At 47.4% G+C, this 21,245-nt stretch overlaps 1 protein-coding gene across 6 annotated transcripts in view; it reads left to right on the top strand.

The window, feature by feature from the left end:
- Atp2b4 (ATPase plasma membrane Ca2+ transporting 4) overlaps positions 1-21,245 on the top strand; it is a 108,253-nt gene that overhangs the window by 40,102 nt on the left and 46,906 nt on the right. For 3 of the 6 annotated variants that reach the window (XR_006147689.1, XM_042681398.1, XM_042681402.1), the window contains exons 1-5: positions 4,721-4,864; positions 5,275-5,946; positions 18,768-18,965; positions 19,696-19,953; positions 20,828-20,953. Coding sequence is in view for 5 of the 6 variants with exons in the window: in XM_042681398.1 (XP_042537332.1) it covers positions 5,754-5,946; positions 18,768-18,965; positions 19,696-19,953; positions 20,828-20,953 (775 nt within the window). In the remaining variant the exon portion in view is untranslated. Of the gene's footprint in view, positions 1-4,720; positions 4,865-4,900; positions 4,988-5,274; positions 5,947-18,767; positions 18,966-19,695; positions 19,954-20,827; positions 20,954-21,245 lie in introns of those variants that run through there. The other 3 variants (XM_042681399.1, XM_042681401.1, XM_042681400.1) reach the window with 3 other exon arrangements.

The raw sequence follows: 21,245 nt of genomic DNA, 5'->3' as shown, positions 1-21,245 counted from the left end.
ATTGTGCTATAATTTTCACATAAAGTATCTAGTATGGCACCAGGCACGTTAGACATGTTCCAGAAATATAACTTCCCTTCCTTCCCACTTCTCCTTGCCCTGAAGAGAAGCAGAGCCTCATATGGGATGAGGGCAAGTCTGGGTCAGAGAGAAGATCAGCGTTATTGCTGGGGGCCCGGAGGAGGCTTTCAGCTTCATGGGGGATATGAACACAGGTGGGACCAGCCCACCTCCCTCCTCCAAGGGTTTCCCTTCATCTTTCACTTCCTTCCTAGAAATGATGCCCGGATGTCCACAAATGCTACCTACCATCTTGCTCCCAAGCAGGGAGAGAGCAGGACAGGGTGAGGGCAGTTGCTGTTTATTTCAGGCATGTCCTATAGTGCTGTACCAGCTCCAAGGCCTATACACCACCACCACCACTACCACTCCCTGCTTCCTTTCCCCATTTCCACCTGTGCTTCCTGGGCCTCACCAGATTCAAGAAGAGCCTTTGGCCTGGAAGATTTGGGGGGTGGGGGAAGGGAGTTCTTCCACATCTCCAAAGATGCCCTTCTGTGTAATCTCCACAGGGAGTTACCCTTTTCTCCAGCACTCCGGGAAGACTTCCAAGAGAAAGGGATTCCTTGGACAGAATTGGAGGAAATTAGTGTCTGGCTGCTGTTGGCAGTTGGGTGGCTTTAGGGCATGAGGGCTTTGTCACTGGAAGCTCCTTATTTTGGGGACTTGCTAATGAGCCTTGCTGCAGATTGGCTTATCAGGAAGCATAGGGACCTGTGCTTTTCAGCAGTGCAGAGGACTGTTTACTGTGTTACCTGGGATGTCATTAACTCTGAAATGTAAAAGAGAAAGGGTGAGACATCCCCGATTGGAAGCATGTATTTTTGTACCCTGGAAAGGCCTCTTTTAAGGGATCTCATAAGCTGGGTGTGGTGGTAGGTGAATGCTTGCAGTCCCAGCGACTCAGAAGGCTGACACAGGTGAATCACTTGAGCCTAGGAATTCAAGGTCACCCCTCTACCAAAGGACAAAAGCAGGGAGCTTCTCAGATGTTTCTCAGAAAAGGAGGAAGTAAAGTGTGCCGCAAGGAGGGCACTGGTGGCTCACGCCTATAACCTTAGCTACTCAGGAGGCTGAGATCCGAGGATCCCTGTTCAAAGTCAGCTGGGGCAGAAAAATCAGGGAGACTTTTTTTTGTCAGTCCTGGAGCCTGAACTCTGGGCCTAGGTACTGTCTCTCAGCTCTTCAGCTCAAGGCTAGCACTCTTACCACTTGAGCCACAGTGCCGCTTCAGCTTTTTCTGTTTATGTGGTGCTTAGGAATTGAACCCAGGACCTCATGAATGCAAAGCAAGCACTCTTACCACTGAGCCACCTTCCCAGCCCAGGGAGATTCTTATTGCTAATTAACCAGAAAAAAAGCCAGAAGTAGAGCTGTGGCTCAAGAGAGAAAGGTCTTGAATTCAAGCCCTAGTAGTAGCACAAAAAGAAAGGAGGGAGGGAGGGAGGAAGGAAGGAAAAGAAGGAAGGAAGGAAAAGAAATAAGGAAGGAAAGAAGGAAGGAAGGGAGGGAGGGAGGGAGGGAGGGAGGGAAAGAAGAGACATAGGAATGAGAAGAAGAAAAAGAAAGATCACCAGGCAGTCAAGGCCTTGACTTGCCAAAGACCCATCACTTTTCTCTCTTGGGCCTCCCTGTATTGGGGGTCAGAAGTCAGCAGTCAGCTCTCAGCAGGGTCCTGTCAAGAATGCCTATTTTACGTGTTATCTACAAATTATAGAACATGTTACAGCACTTTAAGAGGAAAATAATTAAAAGGATACAATGTCACATAATTTTTTTGCCACAGGAGGAGGGATGGGAGAGTTCACCCCTGTATCCTCTCAACCCCTAGGCTGGCAAAAAGCCAGACACAGGAGTGAGAACATACCTTACCCAGAATACCTTTCACCAAATGATTAACTGACCTGACAGAGGTAGTGCGCCTCCCTGCCTGGCTGAAAGGCTGTGGGCAGATTGTGCCTCGGCAGTTGCCTAATAAGGTTAGGGGCCAGGCAAGCTCAGCAGTTGCAAAGAGCTCATATTTCAGAGGGATCGGAGAGAAGTCTGGACACCATGGTAAACCTCCTTACTTCAACAGATCTGTGGAGAGTCCACCTTAACCACTCGCTGCCCATTTGATCCCACAGCCACCACACCTCAGCCATTTCCACATTCAGGCTTCAGACCCATGGCTTTTCTTCTCATGCACCCTTTCCAGTCTGTTCCCTATGTGAGAGGAAGACTCTCTCTCTCCTTTGGTACCTATGGCAAGGAATCTGGACTCAAACTATGCCTTCTTTTACTCTACAGTCCCTCGATTGTATCTGCCAGAGGCCATTGCTAATAGTTATAACCTAATTAATGGCTATTGTGAAGAAAACTGCCTTGGAATTTTCCATTCTTTGGAGGAGAGGTCTTCTCCTTAAAGGGAGAAGTCAAAAAGACTGCCTTCAGATCAAATGAAGCTTGCCCCCCACCCCTTACCTGAGTGGCATTAGACATCTTTCTAAGAATTTTTTAAATCTAAAATACTATTTTCACGTATTACTTTCTTCAGATAATGTGATTCGTTTCCCAGTTGCAAAGAGTTTGCAAGGAACTAGTCTGCAGAAGGTGAAGGGACTTGCCAGCGGGAAAGGGCACACCTGATTCTGCATCTGAAGTGACCTAGAAAATGTCAACGGAGGGGCTGGGAAGGTGGCTCAGTGGTAGAGCACTTGCCTTGCATGCATGAGGCCCTGGGTTCGATTCCTCAGCACCACATAAGCAAAAAGAAAAAAGCTAGAAGTGGTGCTGTGACTCAAGTGGTAGAGTGCTAGCCTTGAGCTGAAGAGCTGAGGGACAGTGCCCAGGCCCAGAGTTCAGGCCCCACGACCGGACCCCCCCAAAAAAATAAATAAATAAAATTAAAAGAAAAAAAAAAGAAAATGTCAACGGAGTGGCCACTGTGTGTTAAGTTTTCTTGTAGGCACTAGGGAGCAAGTAGGGAAAAAATCACACTGTGTTCATCAAGCGGTGACACAAAACAAGTCACACCTTCCAAGTCTTAGTTTCCCAACATCTTCTTTGGCTTTTCTGCTCAAGGCTGGAGGTCTGCTACTTGAGTCATAACTTTACTTTCAGCATTTTGCTGGTTCATCAGAGATAATCTCTCAGATTTCTTTGCCTGGGCTGGCTTTGAACTGTGATCCTCAGATCTCAGCCTCCTGAGTAGCCAGGATTACAGGTGTGAGCCACTAGTTCCTGGACTAGCATCTTTTTTGAAAGGTTGAGTTCTAATTAAGGATCAAGATTTGCTTCTCGCTGGTATGGTCCCCTCCCCCTCCTTTCAGGCTTGGAGAAGAAGCTAAAGTGAGAGAAAGTCTTGGGTACAGTCCTTCTTCCTGATCCACTGGATTGTGTTCCAAGATAACTCAGTGGATGTTTGAAACTATTGATAATATGAGCCTATACATACCATATTTTTCCTAAGCATAACATATCTAAGATTAATTTATAAATGAGGCATAATGAAAGATCAACAGTAACTAATAAAATTGAACATGGAACTGGAGCTGTGAACCTGAGAGAGTAAGAGGTTTCAAACTTTAATACCGGACAGACAGACAGACAGATAGATAAAATGGAATAAAATTATGTGAATATGATCTCTCTGTCTCTGTCTGTCTTTCTCTCTCTGTCTCTCTCAGCGTCTCTCTTTTTCTCTTTCTCTCTCTCTGTCTCTCTCTCTCATCTCATCCTCATCCGCTTTCTACGGGCAGTGAATAAAAACAGATTACCCTCCTGCCTGTTTCAATACCAGGCTAAATGAAGAGACGCTGAACCATGGCTCAGGTTCTTCTCTCATTTTGTTCCCCAGGATTCCCTGATGGCATCTAAAATATATTTAAAACAGACAAAACCCTGCTCGCTTAAATCTTTGTATATCGAACAGTAGGCAAGGTGGCAGAGGCATGTTGAAAGAGAGAGGGGTGTAAAAATCTATGTTCCAGAGGAACCTACTGGAAACCAGACTCTGGCCATTATGATTTGGGGGGAAATTCACTGATAAAATGTTGTGTTTATTAGATAAGCCAACCAGGGGATCCTTGCCTCCCTCTCATAACTGAACAGCTTGACCTGCTGTGTCTGTTTCTGGATCAGCCTATAGCAGACAATCAGGACTTTGTATCCAGGGCCTCAGGAAGAGCCCCTTATACTGAATGGTGGGTGTGTGACAGTGCCTCTGATGTGACACACTGCCAGCACCTCTCTGAAGCTGAGAACAGAGCTCAGCTCCGTCTTCTGCCCGCCTCACCCATAGCTCCATCCCCATGCCTTAGTGAGCATGTATGTAAAATGCCACTTGTCTTGCTCAGGAGAGATGCCTGCCCCTGTCTGATGTATATACACGCATCATGATGTGACCCCCCCAGCGTCCCTTATGTGCAGGCCAGCTTCTCTCTCTCCTGATGACCTTGCAGGGGCTCTGTGCTCTAGCTGAGCTGATAGCTCCCTTATCCTTCACACACTGTAGAAACTTTAACTCTCATAAGCTGCATACCCACTATCTTCACTCCTCAGAACTATATCTATCTCCTTTAGAAAGGGGAAAAAAAAGATTCCACCTTGTATCATAAACTGCCAGAGCATTTCATTTTTTCTTCCCCCTCCACCCCACCCCAGAAGCCTCTGGGAAAGGGAGGAGGGTAGGCTTAGCCCCCAAGCCCCAACCTCATTGGCTGATAACTGTCTCAGACAGCAAGTTTCCATACAGCTGAGGACAGGCTGTTCTAAGGGACCTTGGTGGATTGAGGGATCTTCTATTGGGACACCTTTCTGGTTTGTAAATGTCTGTGTTTGGGGCGGGGAAGAATGTGGAGCAGGGGAGAGGGTGGCACCCTGGCAGGCTACCTTCTAGATCACTTGGGTCTGGACTGCCTTCCTAATCTCTTCTCACCTCTTACAGGTAAGGCCAGATCCCTCAGACAGAACATTAGAAATGGAAACACTGAAACATTGAAATTGAGGGATTGATGTGGTTGGGATGAGAGACGTAAGGCCTGAAGACGGATTATCTAAAATAACCTCTCTGTTTCAGTTATTTCATCATTGGGGCCTCTTGTGGTCAGGTCACTTGGCATAGGCCTCAACCCTTGTGCTACAATGACTGACTACCTTTTGCCCTGGCAGACCCTAGATCCTCATGGCTGTTCTAATCATTTCTTTTTGTCTGTCTTTGAATTTTTATTCCAGAGATCCAGTTGCCATCTGTATCCAGGGAGCCCTCCTCTTCCTCCTTCTGCTGACGCTCTACCACCACCGTTGCTGATTGTTGCTAAGGTTGCCTCCATGGTAACATGCTCATCCTGTTTACACCTCCATCTGGCCACATCAGTCTAAGCTAGGAACCTACCTGCCCTGGACAGCTACTTCCATCACCACCCCCTTCCAGGGGGGGACACCAATCATCGTGACACAAAGTCCATCTTCTACTCAGTTCCCCCATCCTCTTCCTCCCCCCTCCCCTGTCAGGCTTCAGAAGAAAGGATCTAGATTTGGGGTTTCTATTCTGAAGCTTCCTGAACAAGATATAGTCCGTCTGTTTTGTAACTGGGCCCCCAGAAAAAAGGAAGAAACAGAAAGAAGTGGGGACAAGAACACAGGTGACACTGGCCAGTTGAAAAGAAAACCTCACATCTTCTGTGGTTGAGGGACTAGTAACTGCAGGCAAAATGACGAGCTCCTCGGGACAAAGTGTGCCGGCTAACTCAGTAACTGAGAGCCGTGATGGGGAATTTGGTTGTACGTTGATGGAACTAAGGAAGCTCATGGAACTACGTTCAACGGATGCCCTGAACCATATCAATGTCCGCTATGGAAATGTCGCCAATCTCTGCGCTAAACTGAAAACCTCTCCTGTGGAAGGTAAAGGCCATTTTAGGGGTGGGCAGTTGGGAAAAGAAGGCTAGTGTTTCAAAATAGAATTTTCCAGCTTCTAGAGAAGGTACATTTCTGGTAAGCCAACTAATATGTTTTTGCCTGGTGGAAAAGTATGAAGTCTAAAGCCTGGAGAGGAGGGTTGGCCCCACATTGCTGATGTTTAGGGACTGTAGTATCCTCTAAAAACATATTTTTTGGTCAGTCACAGGGCTTGAACTCAGGCCTGGACACGGTCCCTGAGCTTTTTTGCTCAAGGCTAGTGCTCTACCACTTGAGCCACAGCTCTACTTCCAGCCTTTCAGTGGTTAATCTGGGACTTTCCTTCTCTGGGCTGACCTCAAACCAGGATCCTCATATCTCAGCCTCCTGAATAGCTAGGATTATAGGCATGAGCCACCAGTGCCCAGCTGAAGACCATTTTTCCCCTTATTATTTTTTCTGTATCAGTATACAGAAAGGAGGATGTTTAATTTATAAATTATTTATGATACCAACTCTTTTATTGGTAAATACTCAAGTTCTTTATTCTATATCGGTCTTTGACTACAAAACAGTTTAAGACACAGTTCTTCCTCTAGTTCTCCATCTAGCCATCTGACACTTTATTGGACTGTACACAGATGTAGGATGGTAAATCTTAAGGTATATATAGTTGTGTCCACCATATCTGTTTTTTGTCATGTATTATCAATGAAATTTTTTGAACCTGCCTGATACACTTTTTTTGTATGTATGTACTAGGCTTTTGAACCCAAGGCCTTGTACTTCCTAGGAAGGTGATCTACTACTTAAGCCATGCCCTTAGGTTATTTTTCCATTCTCCCCCCCCTTCCCCCCCACCCCTTAGAGTTTTAACAGTTTTGCCTAGGGCTAGCCTCAGACCATAATCCTACTGAATAGGTGCAACTATAGATGTGTACCCCCTCCCAGATTGTTTGTTGAGATGAAGGTCTCACTAGCCTTTTGTCTGGTCTCTAATTCTCATCCTCCAGAGCTGCAGAGTATAGTCATAAGCCACTCCACTTAGTCTAATAAACTTTCTTTTCTTTTCTTTTTGGCCAATACCACAGTTTGAACTCAGGGCCTCTCACTTTCACTCTGACTTGTTTGCTCAGCTGGTACTCTATCACTTGGGCCATGCCTCCAGCCTGGCTTTTTGCTGGTTGTTTTGGAGATGGAGCCTTTTGACTTTTCTACTCTTGCTAGCTTTGAAGTTCCATCCTCTAGGTCTCAGCCTCCTTAGTAGCAAGCTAATATAGCTCTTCTTAATCTATTTTTAAGGGAGAATCTAAAGAATCCAGCTTCATGTATTCCTGCCTCAGTCATTTACTAGCAGAATAATACTGAAGAGTTCACTCAGCCTTCCTGAATCTATTTCTTCTTTAAAAAATAATATTAGTGATATCTAGCTCCTAGAGATATTGGAATTAAAGAATATAATGTTTACACAAGTCCAAATTTATAGTAGGGATTCAATAAATGAGTTGTCTCAGATTAAAACAGAACCCGTGTGTCTGGGGACGTGTCCCAGCACATGAGTCAGAGCGTGTGGAGAGCAGTGTTTATCTCCATCTGGTGCAGTTACTGCATGTGCAACTGAGGCTGCCATCTTCCCTGCTCATGGTGTAATCTCAAAAAGAGATCTGAGCCAGGTGTGGGTAGCTCATGCCTATAATCTAGTGACTCAAGAGGCTGAGATCTGAGGGTCACCTTTTGAAGTCATCCTGCACAGAAAAGTCCATGAGACTCTTATTTTCAACTAACCACCAAAAAATCCAGAAGTGGAGCTGTGGCTCAAATGGTAGAGCACCAACCTTCAACAAAAAAGCAATATAAGTTCAAGCCCTACCTAGTACTGGCACATGTACACACCAAAAAAGAAAAAAAGAAAAAAAAAGAGAGAAAGAAAGAAAAGAAAGAAGGAAAAGAAAGAAAGATAAGAAAAGAAAGAAATCTAGCTAAGATGGCAGTCTTGGCCTCTAACTGGTACCTAGGCCTTTGGACATTGCCCACTTCTTGCCAGCTACATTTCAAAATATTCACCAATTTTTGAAGCAGTATTGACCTTAAGGTGAGTTTCAACCTCCTCCTCTTTTCACTGCGATTATACAAGGCTTTACAAACACCCATCAGGACTGAAGCAGCGCCAGGCACTGGTGGCTCACGCCTGTAATCCTAGCTACTCAGGAGGCTGAGATCTGAGGATCACGGTCCAAAGCTGGCCCTGGCAAGAAAGTCCATGAGACTTTTTTTTTTTCTTTTTTTTCTTTTTTTTGTCACAGGGCTTGAACTCTGCGCCTTGACGCTGTCCCTGAGCTCTGCAGCTCAAGAAGAGAGCTCTACCACTTGAGCCACAGCACCACTTCTGGTTTTCTGGTGGTTTATCGGAAATAAGAGTCTCATGGACTTACCTGCCCAGGCTGGCTTTGAACCGTGATCCTCAGATCTCAGCCTCCTGAGTAGCTAGTATTATAGATGTGAGCCACCAGCACCGGGTGTATGCTCTTTTTTTTTTGTCGGTCATGGGGCTTGAACTCTGGGCCTGGGTGCTGACCCTTAGCTCTTCAGCTCAAGGCTAGCGCTCTACCTTGAGCCACAGCGCCACTCTATGAGACTCTTATCTTCAACACACCACGAAAAAAGCCAGAAGTAGAGCTATGGCTCAAAGTGGTAGAGCACTAGCCTCAAGCAAAAAGAGCTCAGGGACAGTGCCCAGGCCCCAAGTTGAAGCCCCACAAACTGACCAAAAAAAAAAAAAAAATTGAAGCAGGGTCTTTTCTTTTTCTCATTTCATGCTGTTTTGGTCAGATGTTTCTCCCCTAAAGTGGACCTCAGAGGCTCAGATAGGCTGTACCCTGGGGAGGTCCTAATAGCAGGATGCATGCAGGCTTTCCATCTTTCAGATCCCTTTATGCAGCTATGACAGTTCACTTTCTGATTCCCCAGGAGCTCCCATCCCCAAAGCAAGCACGTTTTTCTACTTTTCTCTCAGCATTGGAAATCAACTGTCATAGGCACGGTACATGATGCTAGATTCTTTTCTACTCCTGGTTTCAGTCCTGTGTTAAAAAGCCACCACTTCTGACAGCAGGAACTACTCTGGCTACAGACTCTGTCCATGTTTGCTTCCCCATACACCAAAGTGGCACAGTTGCCTCCTGCCATTCAGCTTCCTTAGATCACAAATATGTGTCCTAATTTTGGTTGTTACTGGTTGGTTTTGTCTTTTTGTTGTTGTTTTTTGGCTTGGCTTGGTTTGGTTTGAATGATAGTCCCAGGGTTTGAACTTGGAGCCTTACACTTGCTGGGCAAGCAAGCTTCCACTTGAGCCATACTTCATCCTCTTTAAGACAAGGTCTCAGTATGGCCTGAGACTCACTGTGTAGCTCAGGCTAGCCTCTGATTCTTGATATTCTGCTTTATCCTGAGTTCTGGGATTACTGGTATTTGCTACTACACCTAGTTTCTGACTCGTCTTCATATGAGATTTACCATACTGCACGTCCCAGAACTAGAGAATCCATCTGCTCGGGAAGCAACCTTTCATTGCTAAGTTTTAGCCCCTCATTCCAATAGTGATCTCTTTGTTTGTGAGAGAAATAGAGTGGTAGCAAAGGAGACACCGAACAGCTAAGATATAGGAGTCTCTGCCCACAACAAGACTGATCCTGAGCTATTTAGTTGGGCCAGCAGGAAGAACAACAACATGAAATGCAGATGCCCCTTGAGCTGGTGCTATAAAAAGCTAGCCTGTTCACAGAAGACCACACTCAGGTGCCTGACAGCCTAGCATAATTTTGTCACCTGCAGGAGGCCCCTGCAGTCTAATAATAGGAGTAAAGTTATTTACCCAGGGCTTGACTTCTTCTAGTTGGATGCCAAGACGAAATAGATTAAAGAGATTAGAGCCAGGAACGGTGTGGCATGCCTGTCAGCCCATCTACTCAGGGAGCCAAAGCTGAGAGATTCGCCTGAGCCCAGGAGTTCAAGGACAGCCTGGGCAACATAACAAAATTCAGAAATAAATAGACAGAGAGAGAGAGAGAGAGAGAGACAGACAGACAGACAGAAAGATAGATATTGAGGATAATGGTTCATAGAATATAGACCTTTTTCCTTGTATTTTCTGTGAATCAATAGTATATTATAGATTGACAGGAATTTTTAAAATTTTTTTAGACATAGCTACTAAAGGGCCCTGGAACTTGGGATTTATACCATTCCTGACACTAACATGGTTTTATTACCCTTATTTACACAACTCTAAATGGAGGTAGACTTCATCTCTCTTTCTCTAGGCTAAAGAATTCCAGTGGCCTGCCTGAGGGATTAGTACCAGATAGAATGTGATAGAACGCTTCATGTTTTCTAGCTCTTAGCCTATTAATGCTGTGCCTCACAGTACAACAGAAACAGGGGAATCTTGAAATCTAGAAATATCCATCAAAAAGAGGGTTTTCAATACATAGTAAATCATCAATCATGGAACATCATTCAAAAGACTAAAGATAATTTCCCAATAGACATTGGTGGGATGCTCTGCTTTGTGTTCCCATGTACCTGCCTGTATCTCATCTCATCTCTGCAGAGTGGTGGTGTGGCACAAATCCTGTTCAGCCACACATAACTATGTAATGCCCACACGGTGCCAGGGCCACAAGGTAGACTCTGCCCCTCCTTCTGGAGAGCTTCCAGGCTATAAGAAGTTGCATGAAAATGGCAGCTGTTTCAGAAACCGTATCAGAATGCCATGTTGGAGAGCAGGGCATTGTGGGAGCACCCAGCTAGAGGGATTGCATGGAGAGGAAGGGGCATAGAGGTTGGAGATGGAACTCCTGTATCATCTAGGAATTACCCAGGGGAGCTCCAGCATGGCCACACTCTATGGTGATTGTACCATTTCCTGAATGCTTCTGGCTTACAGTTCAAGCATCTTCGCTTTCATAATTATTAGTAGCTTCTGGGTGCAGGAAGCTGAGATTCTCTGGGGATTTGATGGCAGAAGAGGAAAAGAATCTGTTTGAAGATAGCCTGAATTATGATTGTGGTTCATTAACTTCAGCACTAGATCAATGTCTCCCATTCCCTTAAGACTCCTGGGATTTTATGGTATTCTGTCACCATGCCTTTTCAGGACAACGGCATATTCTAAAAGAGTTGTCATGTAGCCACTAGCTGGGATATACTAGAACTGGGCTTTTCCTCAGAGCAAAATGCAGATCTCTCTCTCTCTCTTCCCTCCCTCCCTCCCTCCCTCCCTCCTTCCCCCCCTCTCTCTTTGCTAGTCCTGGGGCTTGAACTCAGAGTCTGGGCACTGTCCCTGAGCTTCTTTTGCTCAAGGCTAGCACTCTACCACTTGAGCCACAGCACTAATTCAGCCTTTTTCTGTGTATGTGGTACTGAGGAATGGAACCCAGGGCTCCATGCATGCTAGTAAAGCACTCTACCACTAAGCCACATTCCCAGCCTCTTTTCTCATTTTTTAAAATTTTGTGTACAGTACTTGGGATTAAACTGAGGACCGCAAACATGCTAGGCAAGTTATTTTTACCACTTTGCTATACTCCCCAGTCTTGAAATTTCTAGTATACTCAGTTTGTTAACAACAATGCCTGTGGCTCATAGCTACTCAAGAGGCTGAAATCTGAGGATCAAAGTTTGAAGCCAGCCCTGGTAGGAAAGTCTTTGAGATGTTTATCTTCAGTTCACCACCAGAAAGGCAGACAAGTAGAGTTGTGGCTCAAGAGGTAGAATGCTAGCCTTGAGCAAAAAAACTTAGAGATGAGAAGGGAAGAAAGAAGGAGGGAGGGAAAAGGGAAAGAAATTCTTAGTACTTGGTAGCAGGGATGGACTCATAAACCCTGGAAGAGGTGGTGGCACATGGGAAAGACAGGGGAGAATGGAAGTCCCCTCCCTGTCCCTCCTCCCCAGAAGGGAACTTCCCTGTCTGCTTTAAGTTTCATGCCTAGGGCTGAATTAGGCTGTCACAGTAGTCAGCCTAGTCTTCCCAGCCCAACTGCATGCTGCTCATTCTTCTTCCCAACCCAAACCCCCTTGGCTAGCTAGCTTCTGGACTCACTGGCATGATACTGACAGGCAGGGATGAGAAAGATCTTGATGGGAAAATGTGGCTAACCCTTCCAAACCTAGGAGTCCTCACTCCACCCTTCCCTCCTCCTCCACGCCTGGAACCCTCCACGTAGTGTAGCTCAGCAACTTTTGTCACTTGCTTTGAGTTTGGTCTCCCCTTTACCTCCCTCCCACCCCCAGTGCCAAGAATGGAACCCAGAGCTTGTATATGCTAGGCAGACACTTTACCACCGAGCTATACTCCCAGCCCCTGAATTTAGTTAGTTAGTTAGTGCCACTACTAGGACTTGAACTCAGCGCCTAGGCACTGTTCCTTAGCTTCTTTGCTCAGGGCTGGCTTTGTACCACTTGAGCCACAGCTCTACTATCTGGCTTTTTGCTAGTTACTTGCAGATCAGATTCTCACTGACTTTCCTACCTGGGCTGACTTTGAACTTCAATCCTCAAATCTCAGCCTTCTGAGGATGACAGGTGTGAGCCACCTGTGCCTGGCTCCTGGCTTGATTTTTTTTTTTTTTTGTAAACTTCTTGTAGTGCCCTTGTGTTGAACCCCCAGTCGGGGGCAGGAGAGAAGACGGCTCCCTCCTGGGTTGAGGCTGATACTGTGCCTACCCTCAGAAGTGGAGCTTTCCCTCTTTTCATTTAGCTCCAAGGTGTGAGCCCTAGGGATGTGCGACTGCTTGGAAGGAAGAGCATGCATGCAGTCTAGAAGGTGATGGAGCACAGGGCTGAGGAGTGCGGCCCCAGGAGCTTTCTCTTCTCTGGAGCAGAGCTGGAGGTTTCCAAAGAAGGCAGAGAGTATAGGTGGGGGGGAGGGGGCTAGAGAAAGGGAGGCATGCCCTGGAGAAACTGCCCACTGGGCAGGCAGGCTTTGTAGAGCCAAAGAGGAAAGGAAGGAGCCTTGTCTAGTCCAGTATCTTCTTGCCTTGATCTTGGCTCAATTGCTTTATCTCAGCGGATTCTAGCAGATAGAGAACAACCTGGAGATACAGAAACAGGGAAAATGTTCCACTCTCCTTGAAAGGGTGGCATTCATCAGGAGCTGGCTCCACCCCACAGGTCCTCTAACCTACTCCCTTCCCTTTGTACCTAGTTGAGGACCTTAAAGCAAGACTCAGAAGGTATTTTTTGTTATTTATATGTGTGTATGCACATACATGTACACATGTGTTTATGATATATGCATGGATGTATGTATAGATGTGTGTGTTCATGTTTATAACATGCATTGCGTGTGTGTGTGTGTGTGTGTGTGTGTGTGTGTGTGTGTGTGTGTGGTGGGTGCCGAGAATGTAACCCCTTTGCATACTTGGCAGGCTCTCTACCCCTGAGCTGCACCTCCAGCTCTTCGAAAGTATTCTGATCCCTGTTCCTATGAACTGCCTGCCAGTCAACCTTGAGAGACTTCTGCCTTGTACTATCTGTGTGGGAGAGGATTCTACTGCCTCTGTTGGCAAGGTATCAACAGACATCTGGGAAGTCCTTCCTGATGTCTGCCTGCCCCAGCAGCCCCACCCTTCCTGGGGCTGAATGGTTTCTGAAAAAGGGTGTCTCTGCCCACACTACCCTTGCTGTCTGAGGATGTGGCCCAGACCCTTCCCTCCTGGAGGCCCCTGAGAGGGGGGGCTGGGTGGGCTCCACTTCTCCCAGGCTCACAGTAGACATGGATGTTCACTCTAACTGGGCTCCAGCCTCGGGTGGGGGCGATGACTTCATGGCTGACTTCTCCTTGCCTTTCCAGCTTATGGGTGCAGTCCGGTTCTTGGGGCCAACAGTGCTTGTGGTTTGGGTGGGACATTCTCTCTGCTGTTCTTAAGGACACATTTCCTCTCATTTTCCTCATGAAGTTCTTGGGGAAACCCTTTTCCTGTGTTTGCAGCATCCTCTCCTGCCAAGTTTTCCTTCTTCGCTCCAGGAAGCTGTGGAAGCATTTGAGAAACCCCTGCAGAGATCAGGGCCCCAAACAGTATTGGTGTGAAATTACAGCTGCCCAGATCAGGGTTGCAAATCCCCTCTGGAGCTAAAAGAATGGAATGGAAAGCCCCAAAAATTGGGGCTTGGCCGAGTTCCCAGCCCACATGTCTTTCCCTGTAGCTCTGTGTCAGAGAGGATTCCCAAGACTACTCTAGCTCACAGCCCCAGCCTGCCCCACCCTGCTGCAAGGCTTGCTGGGAACTGGGTCAGCCACTTGACTTCTTAAGGTAGCTATTATCCCAGCTCAGGGTGACTTAAGGTGGATCAGATACTTGTGGAGAAAATGGCAAAAAGGAAGCAAACGTGTAACTGATGGCATGTCTGCAAGAACTGGCCTAAGTTTTTATGTGGGCCATAATGTGTCATGCCTTGCTTGCTGGGGCCCCCAGAAGGCCTTAAGTATGAGATTCATGGGTTGGACTCTTAACAGACCTGATGTCACTATCCCTGAGGACAGGACAAACACCAGGACTAATCACCCCAATTATAGACCACAGGAGCTGTGCTGACTGTTTCACAGTGAGGAGTACAGCTACACACACGTGGACCTACCTTGTGATGCAAGCAGTAGAGTGGCCAAGCAGCCTGTGGGCTGGCACTGAGGGCTGTTCTCAGGAGACCAGAACTCCATCAATACCTAGCAAGTCCCAGAAAACCAGAATGAAGCCTCAGCTGGGTATAGGTTGGCATCTAGTCACCTCCTGTGGGAGATATAGGCCCTGTCCTCTAGATCAGGGAGCCCCATCCCCTCCCCAGGCCTTAGTTTGTCTGTATGTTAAATGGGTTCAGAGTAGCACCTCCTGGGGTTTGTGATGTTTCAATGAAAAGGCTCACAGTAGTCGCCCAGATGTTCATACCCTAGTTTATTCTTCTTTCCATTTACTCAGTAGATTTGTATGTGTTGTGTGGTGCCAGGTACTGCTACAGGCCTGAGGGAAAAAGAAAAAAGAAAAACCCTGCCCTTGTAGAGGTGGGTAACAGACAAAGAATAAATGAGTAAGTCCTTAGCACAGAGGGTGAGGAGACTTTGTCTGTGGAGGAAAACAGCAAAGCCAGGGTGAGGAGGATTGAGAAGAGGACACTGGGGCTGGAGCCCAGGCCTGGAATGGAAGCATGTGCAGAGGGTGTTTTCTGAGTAGAAGGAGCAGAACTGGGCTAGCACTTGGTGACACAGCTTCTAGGGGTCCTGCAGCGTATGGTAAAGTCTCCATACCCAGTTTGACTCCAAGCAAAAGCCACGGGGAGTAGATGAGTGCTATGTGCTGATCCTTCTGGCTACTGTGTTGAAAATAGACAGAACCAGATAGCAAGAGTGGAAGAGACAAGAAGAGAAGTTGGGAGATGGAGATGCTTAGAGAGTTTTCCTATGGAGCTGAAAAGGGAAAACAGCCCTGCCTCCTATACCCAGAGTGGATAGCTCCCAGATACCCAGCTATTGTGATGTCCCTTCAAATGATTTTAACATCATATGTCAAGAGTTACCTACAGAATGGTCTCCTAACTCTGGGGTAGTTAATTGGAGATAAGAGTCTCAGCCTCCTCAGTAGCTGGGATTACAGACCTGCCCAGATATGCTATTAAAGAAGAGAAGGTCTTTTTTTCCCATTACGTGGTGAATCCTCCTGCTTCTTCAAAACAGCCATTCCAGTGGGATTGATGCGTTATCAGAACTCCTGCTTCCCTTGAGCAATCTCGACCCTCCCACATAGCAGTCCCGGTTGGCACAGCCTTGCCATCTCTGGTCTCTGGGGAGGGAGAACCAGCAAGGACCTGCCCCCTGGCACCCTTCCTCTGCCTGTTTGGGGATCCAGCTGCCCTGCCTGGACTCTCTTTTCCCAGGCCCTTGCTTTCCTTTCCTTTGGGAACCTGACTGTGCAGAGCATTGGGGGAAGAAGCAGGGAACATCTGGAAGGCAGTTCAACTTGCTTCTAGGACTTTGTCCAAACTCTGCTCTCCTGCTGAGTTCAGCTGTGCCACTCAGCAGGGGACCAGGAGGGAGGCCTCACCCTGGGCTGCCAGGGGGCCTGTTTTACAGCCTCTGGCACCATCTTTCCACTGTCCCTCAACCCTCCCCACACAGAGTGGAGGCCCGATCGTTCCCACCCCTGTACACCTCCAAGCAGCCTCCCCAGCCTCTCCCCCAGATCTATGAATATCTCCCGCTGGCCTGGTGAGTGGGGAAGGGGGTTTCCATGAGAGCTTAGACTCAGATCTTAGGCTCTTGCTTGGCTTTTTCTACTCAAGGCTGGCTGGCTCTCTGCCACTTTGTCCACAGCTCTGCTTCCAGCTTTTGGGTAGCTAGTTGGAGATAAGAGGCTCATGGTCTTCTCTGCCCTGATGCTTTGAGTCAGGATCCTCAGATCTCAGCCTCCTAAGTAACTAGGCTTACAGTCTTGAGCCACCAGGGCCTGGCCAACGCTTCTGTTGTAGATAGGAAGTGGAAGCAGTCTCAGACCCTTTCGTACCATTTCCCATCTTCAGGAGCTTTCCTTGTCCTAATGTCTTCCCGAGGTCTAACTCAAATCTCTGCTCACAGCTGTTGGAGGTCACGCTGTTGGGTGCTATTCAGTGCAGACCTCCCCACAGCTTCCACTTGGCCACCTTCTCCTCTTGCTCTGGGTAAAGCTCAGTGGAAGTTCCCCTTCCCCAGTTCTTCACCTGCCCCTTGCCAACCTGTTTTTAAGAGCAAGGTTGCCCCACCCTGCCTGCAGGGAACTCATCAAACAGACAGCCAACTGCTTCCAGTGCCCAAGCCAGGACTAATTTGCTGCAGTATGTAAACAACCTGATGAGTGCCATCTGGCGCTAAGGGCTCTGGAGGAACCCCTACCCCTTCTAGGGTCCAGTTCCAAGGCCTTAAATCTTCAGGAGGGCAACTGAGAACAATTCTGCCTGTCTTGTCCTCCTGGGACTGTGCCTACAAGGGGAGCCAGGTGTGTGGTCACGGGTTGTGTGTGTGTTGCATGCAGGATACATAGTGCAGGTGATATGGAGTTGTGGATGTGACTGGTGTGTACAGCATGTGGTGGTGGGTGAGTGAGGGTGACGTGGGGTTGTGAATGTGACTGGTGTGTGTGGTGCAAGTGTGCAGATATCCAAGTACACTTAGATTGAGGAAGCTGGTAATCAAGAACTATGTAGAGCTGGGCCTGGGGGCTCACGCCTGTAACCCTAGCCATTCAAGAGGCTGAGATCTGAGAATCAGATCTCAGAGCCACCCAAGCAAGAGAAAACCCCAAGGCTCTTATCTCCAATCAACTAGCAAAAAGCCAGAAATAGAGGTGTGGCTCAAGTAAGGAAAGTACTATCCTTGAGTGAAAAAAAAAGTAAGGAAAACATGAGTTTAAGTCCCAGTATTGGGGTATGGGCATGTGTGCGTGTGCATGTGCACACACATCACACCACACACACACAATCTTCATAGCCTTGCCTTTTCTCTTTTATTTATTTGTTTGTTTGTTTGTCTTTGCCAATCCTGGGGCTTTGCCAAACTCTGGGCCTGGGTTCTGTCCTTGAACTTCTTTTGCTCAAGGTTCTTGCTCTACCAATTGAGCCACAGCACCATTCTGGCTTTTTCTGAGTAGATTATTAGAGATAAGAGTCTGATGGACTTTTCTACCTGGGCTGGCTTTGAACTACAGTCCTCAGATCTCAGCCTCCTGAGTATTTAGGATTACAGGATCTCAGCCTCCTTAGGATTACAGATATGAACTACCAGTGCCCGGCCATTCTTTTTATTTAACCTGCATAGTAGTATGTCTCTTAGAACTAGTTAGTATTTAATACCTAGCAGGTGCACACTACTTAGTGTGTGTGACAGAGGAAAGCCCCAGGACAGGGCTGCCTGCGGGGGGGGGGGGGGGGGGGGGCTGCCTGTCCACTGCAGTCTCCAAGCCTCTGCTCCCATGACCCCTTGCAGCTTCAGGCACTTAGCATCAGGACTTGTGGGCAGGCTCTGTTTCCACCTGGTATGGTCTGGAGCAGGTGGCCTGGGTTTTTTGGTTGTGTGTGTGTGTGTGTGTGTGTGTGTGTGTGTGTGTGTGTGTGTTTTCTGGCCTTCATTTGTACACCTTGGTTGGGAGCTAGCTCAGCATTACCAGCCTTTCCATGATGATGGAAAGTTCTGTGTGCCTCCAAGGAACATTTTAGCATTAGTGTTCTTAACTAGAGCCTGGAGCATAATCCATGGGAACAGGTGAAAATTGGGTTCTGGGTCAGCTCATCCTGGTTACTAAATGAAACAAGAGACTCTTGTCTTAAGGCCAGCTTGTTGAAGTTGGCCCATTTTTTTAAACTAAAAGTTCCTTACCCATGGAGTACTGAGCAAATCAGGATGGTTGGCCACCCTCACTGGGTCGATCCCATAGCCAGATGAGAAAGCCAAGAGGTCTGTGTGTGTATGTGCGCACACTCATTGTAGGGCTTGAACTCAGGACCTGGGTGTTGTCCCTACGCTTCTTTTGCTCAAGTCTAGCTCTACCACTTGAGCCACATAACTCCACTTCTGGCTTTTTTGGTAGTTTAGTGGAGATGAGTCTCACAGACTTTCTGCCCAGGCTGGCTTTGAACCTCGATCCTCAGATCTCAGCCACCTGAGTATGAGTAGCTAGGATCACAGGTGTGAGCTACCAACACCCAGCACCAAGAACTCTTCTTTAAAGGGATCTTTTTAGAGGGTCTCTTTATACCCACATTCTGTTACCACTTCTCTTTCATCCATTTATCTGCTATCTCTTTTTCAGGTCTATCAGGGAACCCTGCAGACCTGGAGAAACGTAGACATGTGTTTGGAAAGAACTTAATCCCTCCAAAAAAGCCTAAGACCTTCTTAGAATTAGTGTGGGAAGCACTTCAAGATGTCACACTCATCATCCTGGAGATCGCAGCCATCATCTCGCTGGTCCTGTCCTTCTATCGCCCCCCTGGTGGAGATAATGAAAGTGAGTATGTGAACAGCTCTGATCACCCCCCCCCCGCCCCCACCTTTTCCCTCTGTTGGTAGTTTGCAGGTGATAGAATAAAAGTTATGCCTAGACAGATGCCAGTGGCTCATGCCTGTAATCCTACTTACTTTACTCAGGAGGCTGAGATCTGAGGATAGTGGTTTGAGGCCAGCCCAGGCCAGAAAGTCCATGAGACTCTTAATCACAGAAAAAGCCAGAAGTGGCACTGAGGCTCAAGTGGTAGAGTGCTAGCCTTGTGTACAAGGAGTCCAGGGACAGCACCCCCAGAATTCAAGCCCAAGGACCCGTAAAAAAACAACACATGACTGTCATTTGGCAGGGTCTTCAAAGGAAACCCAGTGACTTCATCCTTTTTTCCCCTCCTCCCATCAAATCCATCCTCTGCCCTTAGCTAACTGTCAAGACCCTGCTACTCCACTGTGTCATGGCACTCTGGGAAAGAGCAGAAAGGGCCCAACCACATTGGGAGTCCTAGGGTCCTTCCAGTCCTTCCATGTGACCCGCATTGACAAAGGGTCTGCTTTTTAGTCATGTGCTTCCTTCCAAGTAGCGTAAACAGATCTAATGTTGGTGGTGAGACAGTGCTTCACCCTGCTGTCCTGATTTCCTTGGAGTTTTGTACTTTGTTCCTCTGGCCTTCCACTTTTACAATTCTTTATGTCAACAAAAGCCCCTCAGTGATTCCTTCTCTCCCTTCCCTGGATAGTCTGTGGTCAAACCGTAGCTAGCGCAGAAGATTCAGAGGAAGCAGAAACTGGCTGGATCGAGGGGGCGGCCATCCTGGCCTCGGTGATTATCGTGGTGTTAGTGACCGCCTTCAATGACTGGAGCAAAGAGAAGCAATTTCGGGGGCTGCAGAGCCGCATCGAACAGGAGCAAAAGTTCTCCATTATCCGGAATGGTCAGCTCATCCAGCTGCCTGTGGCTGAGATAGTGGTGGGAGATATCGCCCAGATCAAATACGGTGAGAGCGCCATGTGTCTTCTATCAACTACACACACACACACACACACACACACACACACACACACACATACACACACACGCACGCACGCACGCACACATGCACACACACCCATTTGAGGAGTAGGACCATTGTGTGCTGGGCTTTGTGAAGACTCAAGAAGTTTAAAAATAAAAATGTCTGGCACATGAAGCTGTGTTGGATTCTAGGCTAGAGGTTAAGGAAGTAATAGAAGGAATTTCAAAGAAAGCAGTTGCTGAAACTCTCAAATTGGTCAGACTTGTGTACTCTGTGTTAGAGTTGAGGATATGTAATAGCCAGACCAGGGGGAGTATTTGTTTGTTTTGGGGGATCAGTAATCATTTGAGTTTAAAAAGAAATCTGTTCCCACCTGATGAACTTAGCTGTTTTTCTTCCTTCCTCCTTTCCTTCCTTTCTCCTTCCCCTTTCCCTCTTCTCTCTCTCTCTCTCCATTCCTTACTCCTTTATTTCTCTTTCTCTTTTTCTCATTTTCTTTCTTCCTTCCTTCTTTGGCCTTTCTCTTTCTCCCTCTCCTCTCTCTCTCCTCTCTTTCTCCCTCTCTCTCTCTCTCCTTCCCCCTGTCCCTTTCCCTCTCTCTCCCTCTCCTTCTCTCCCCCCCTCTTTCTCTCGGGAATTGAACCCAGGACCTATACACTGTAGGCAAGCACTCTGACAGTGTGCCACCTTCAAGCCTGGAGTTAGCTTTTAAAGTTTATGAGTTCTTGCTAGGCTAGTACTGTGGTGGGAGGGCCAGTGGGAGGAGGCCTGAGATGGAGTGCAGAAGCTGGAGGTCCTCACCTCTACCAGATTCCTACCTTCTTTCCCTCATGGTCTCCTTCCCCCTATGCACCAGGTGACCTGCTTCCGGCAGATGGGGTCCTGATCCAGGGGAATGATCTGAAGATTGATGAGAGCTCTCTGACAGGAGAATCAGACCATGTCAAGAAGACCCTGGAGAAAGACCCCATGTTGCTCTCAGGTATAGCCTCTTACTGCCTAACTTCCTCTCCTCACACTCTCTCTCCTAGCCCTGTCCTGTTTCTTCCTTTGGGACCAGCTCGGGCAGTAGTCTATTAGTGAGTTAAACACAGAGGTATTAGGGAACCTAAAAGAGGTTTCTATGAGACAGGCAGGCACTCTAGAAGCCTTAGAGGGACTCTGCTACCTGAGAGATTGCTGCAGAGTTAAATACATTTCCTACTTTAACCTCAACTTGCTTGGGCTGTTTTAAATGGGCTCAGTTTGTGACCTTTTGTTTTTACGCTCTGCTA

This window comes from Dipodomys spectabilis, unplaced genomic scaffold, assembly GCF_019054845.1.
Source record: "Dipodomys spectabilis isolate Male_0828 unplaced genomic scaffold, ASM1905484v1 ptg000069l, whole genome shotgun sequence".
In the NCBI taxonomy this organism is placed as follows: Eukaryota; Metazoa; Chordata; class Mammalia; order Rodentia; family Heteromyidae; genus Dipodomys; species Dipodomys spectabilis.
Note: the sequence above shows the minus strand (reverse complement) of the source record. Positions and strands in the feature narration are given on the sequence as shown.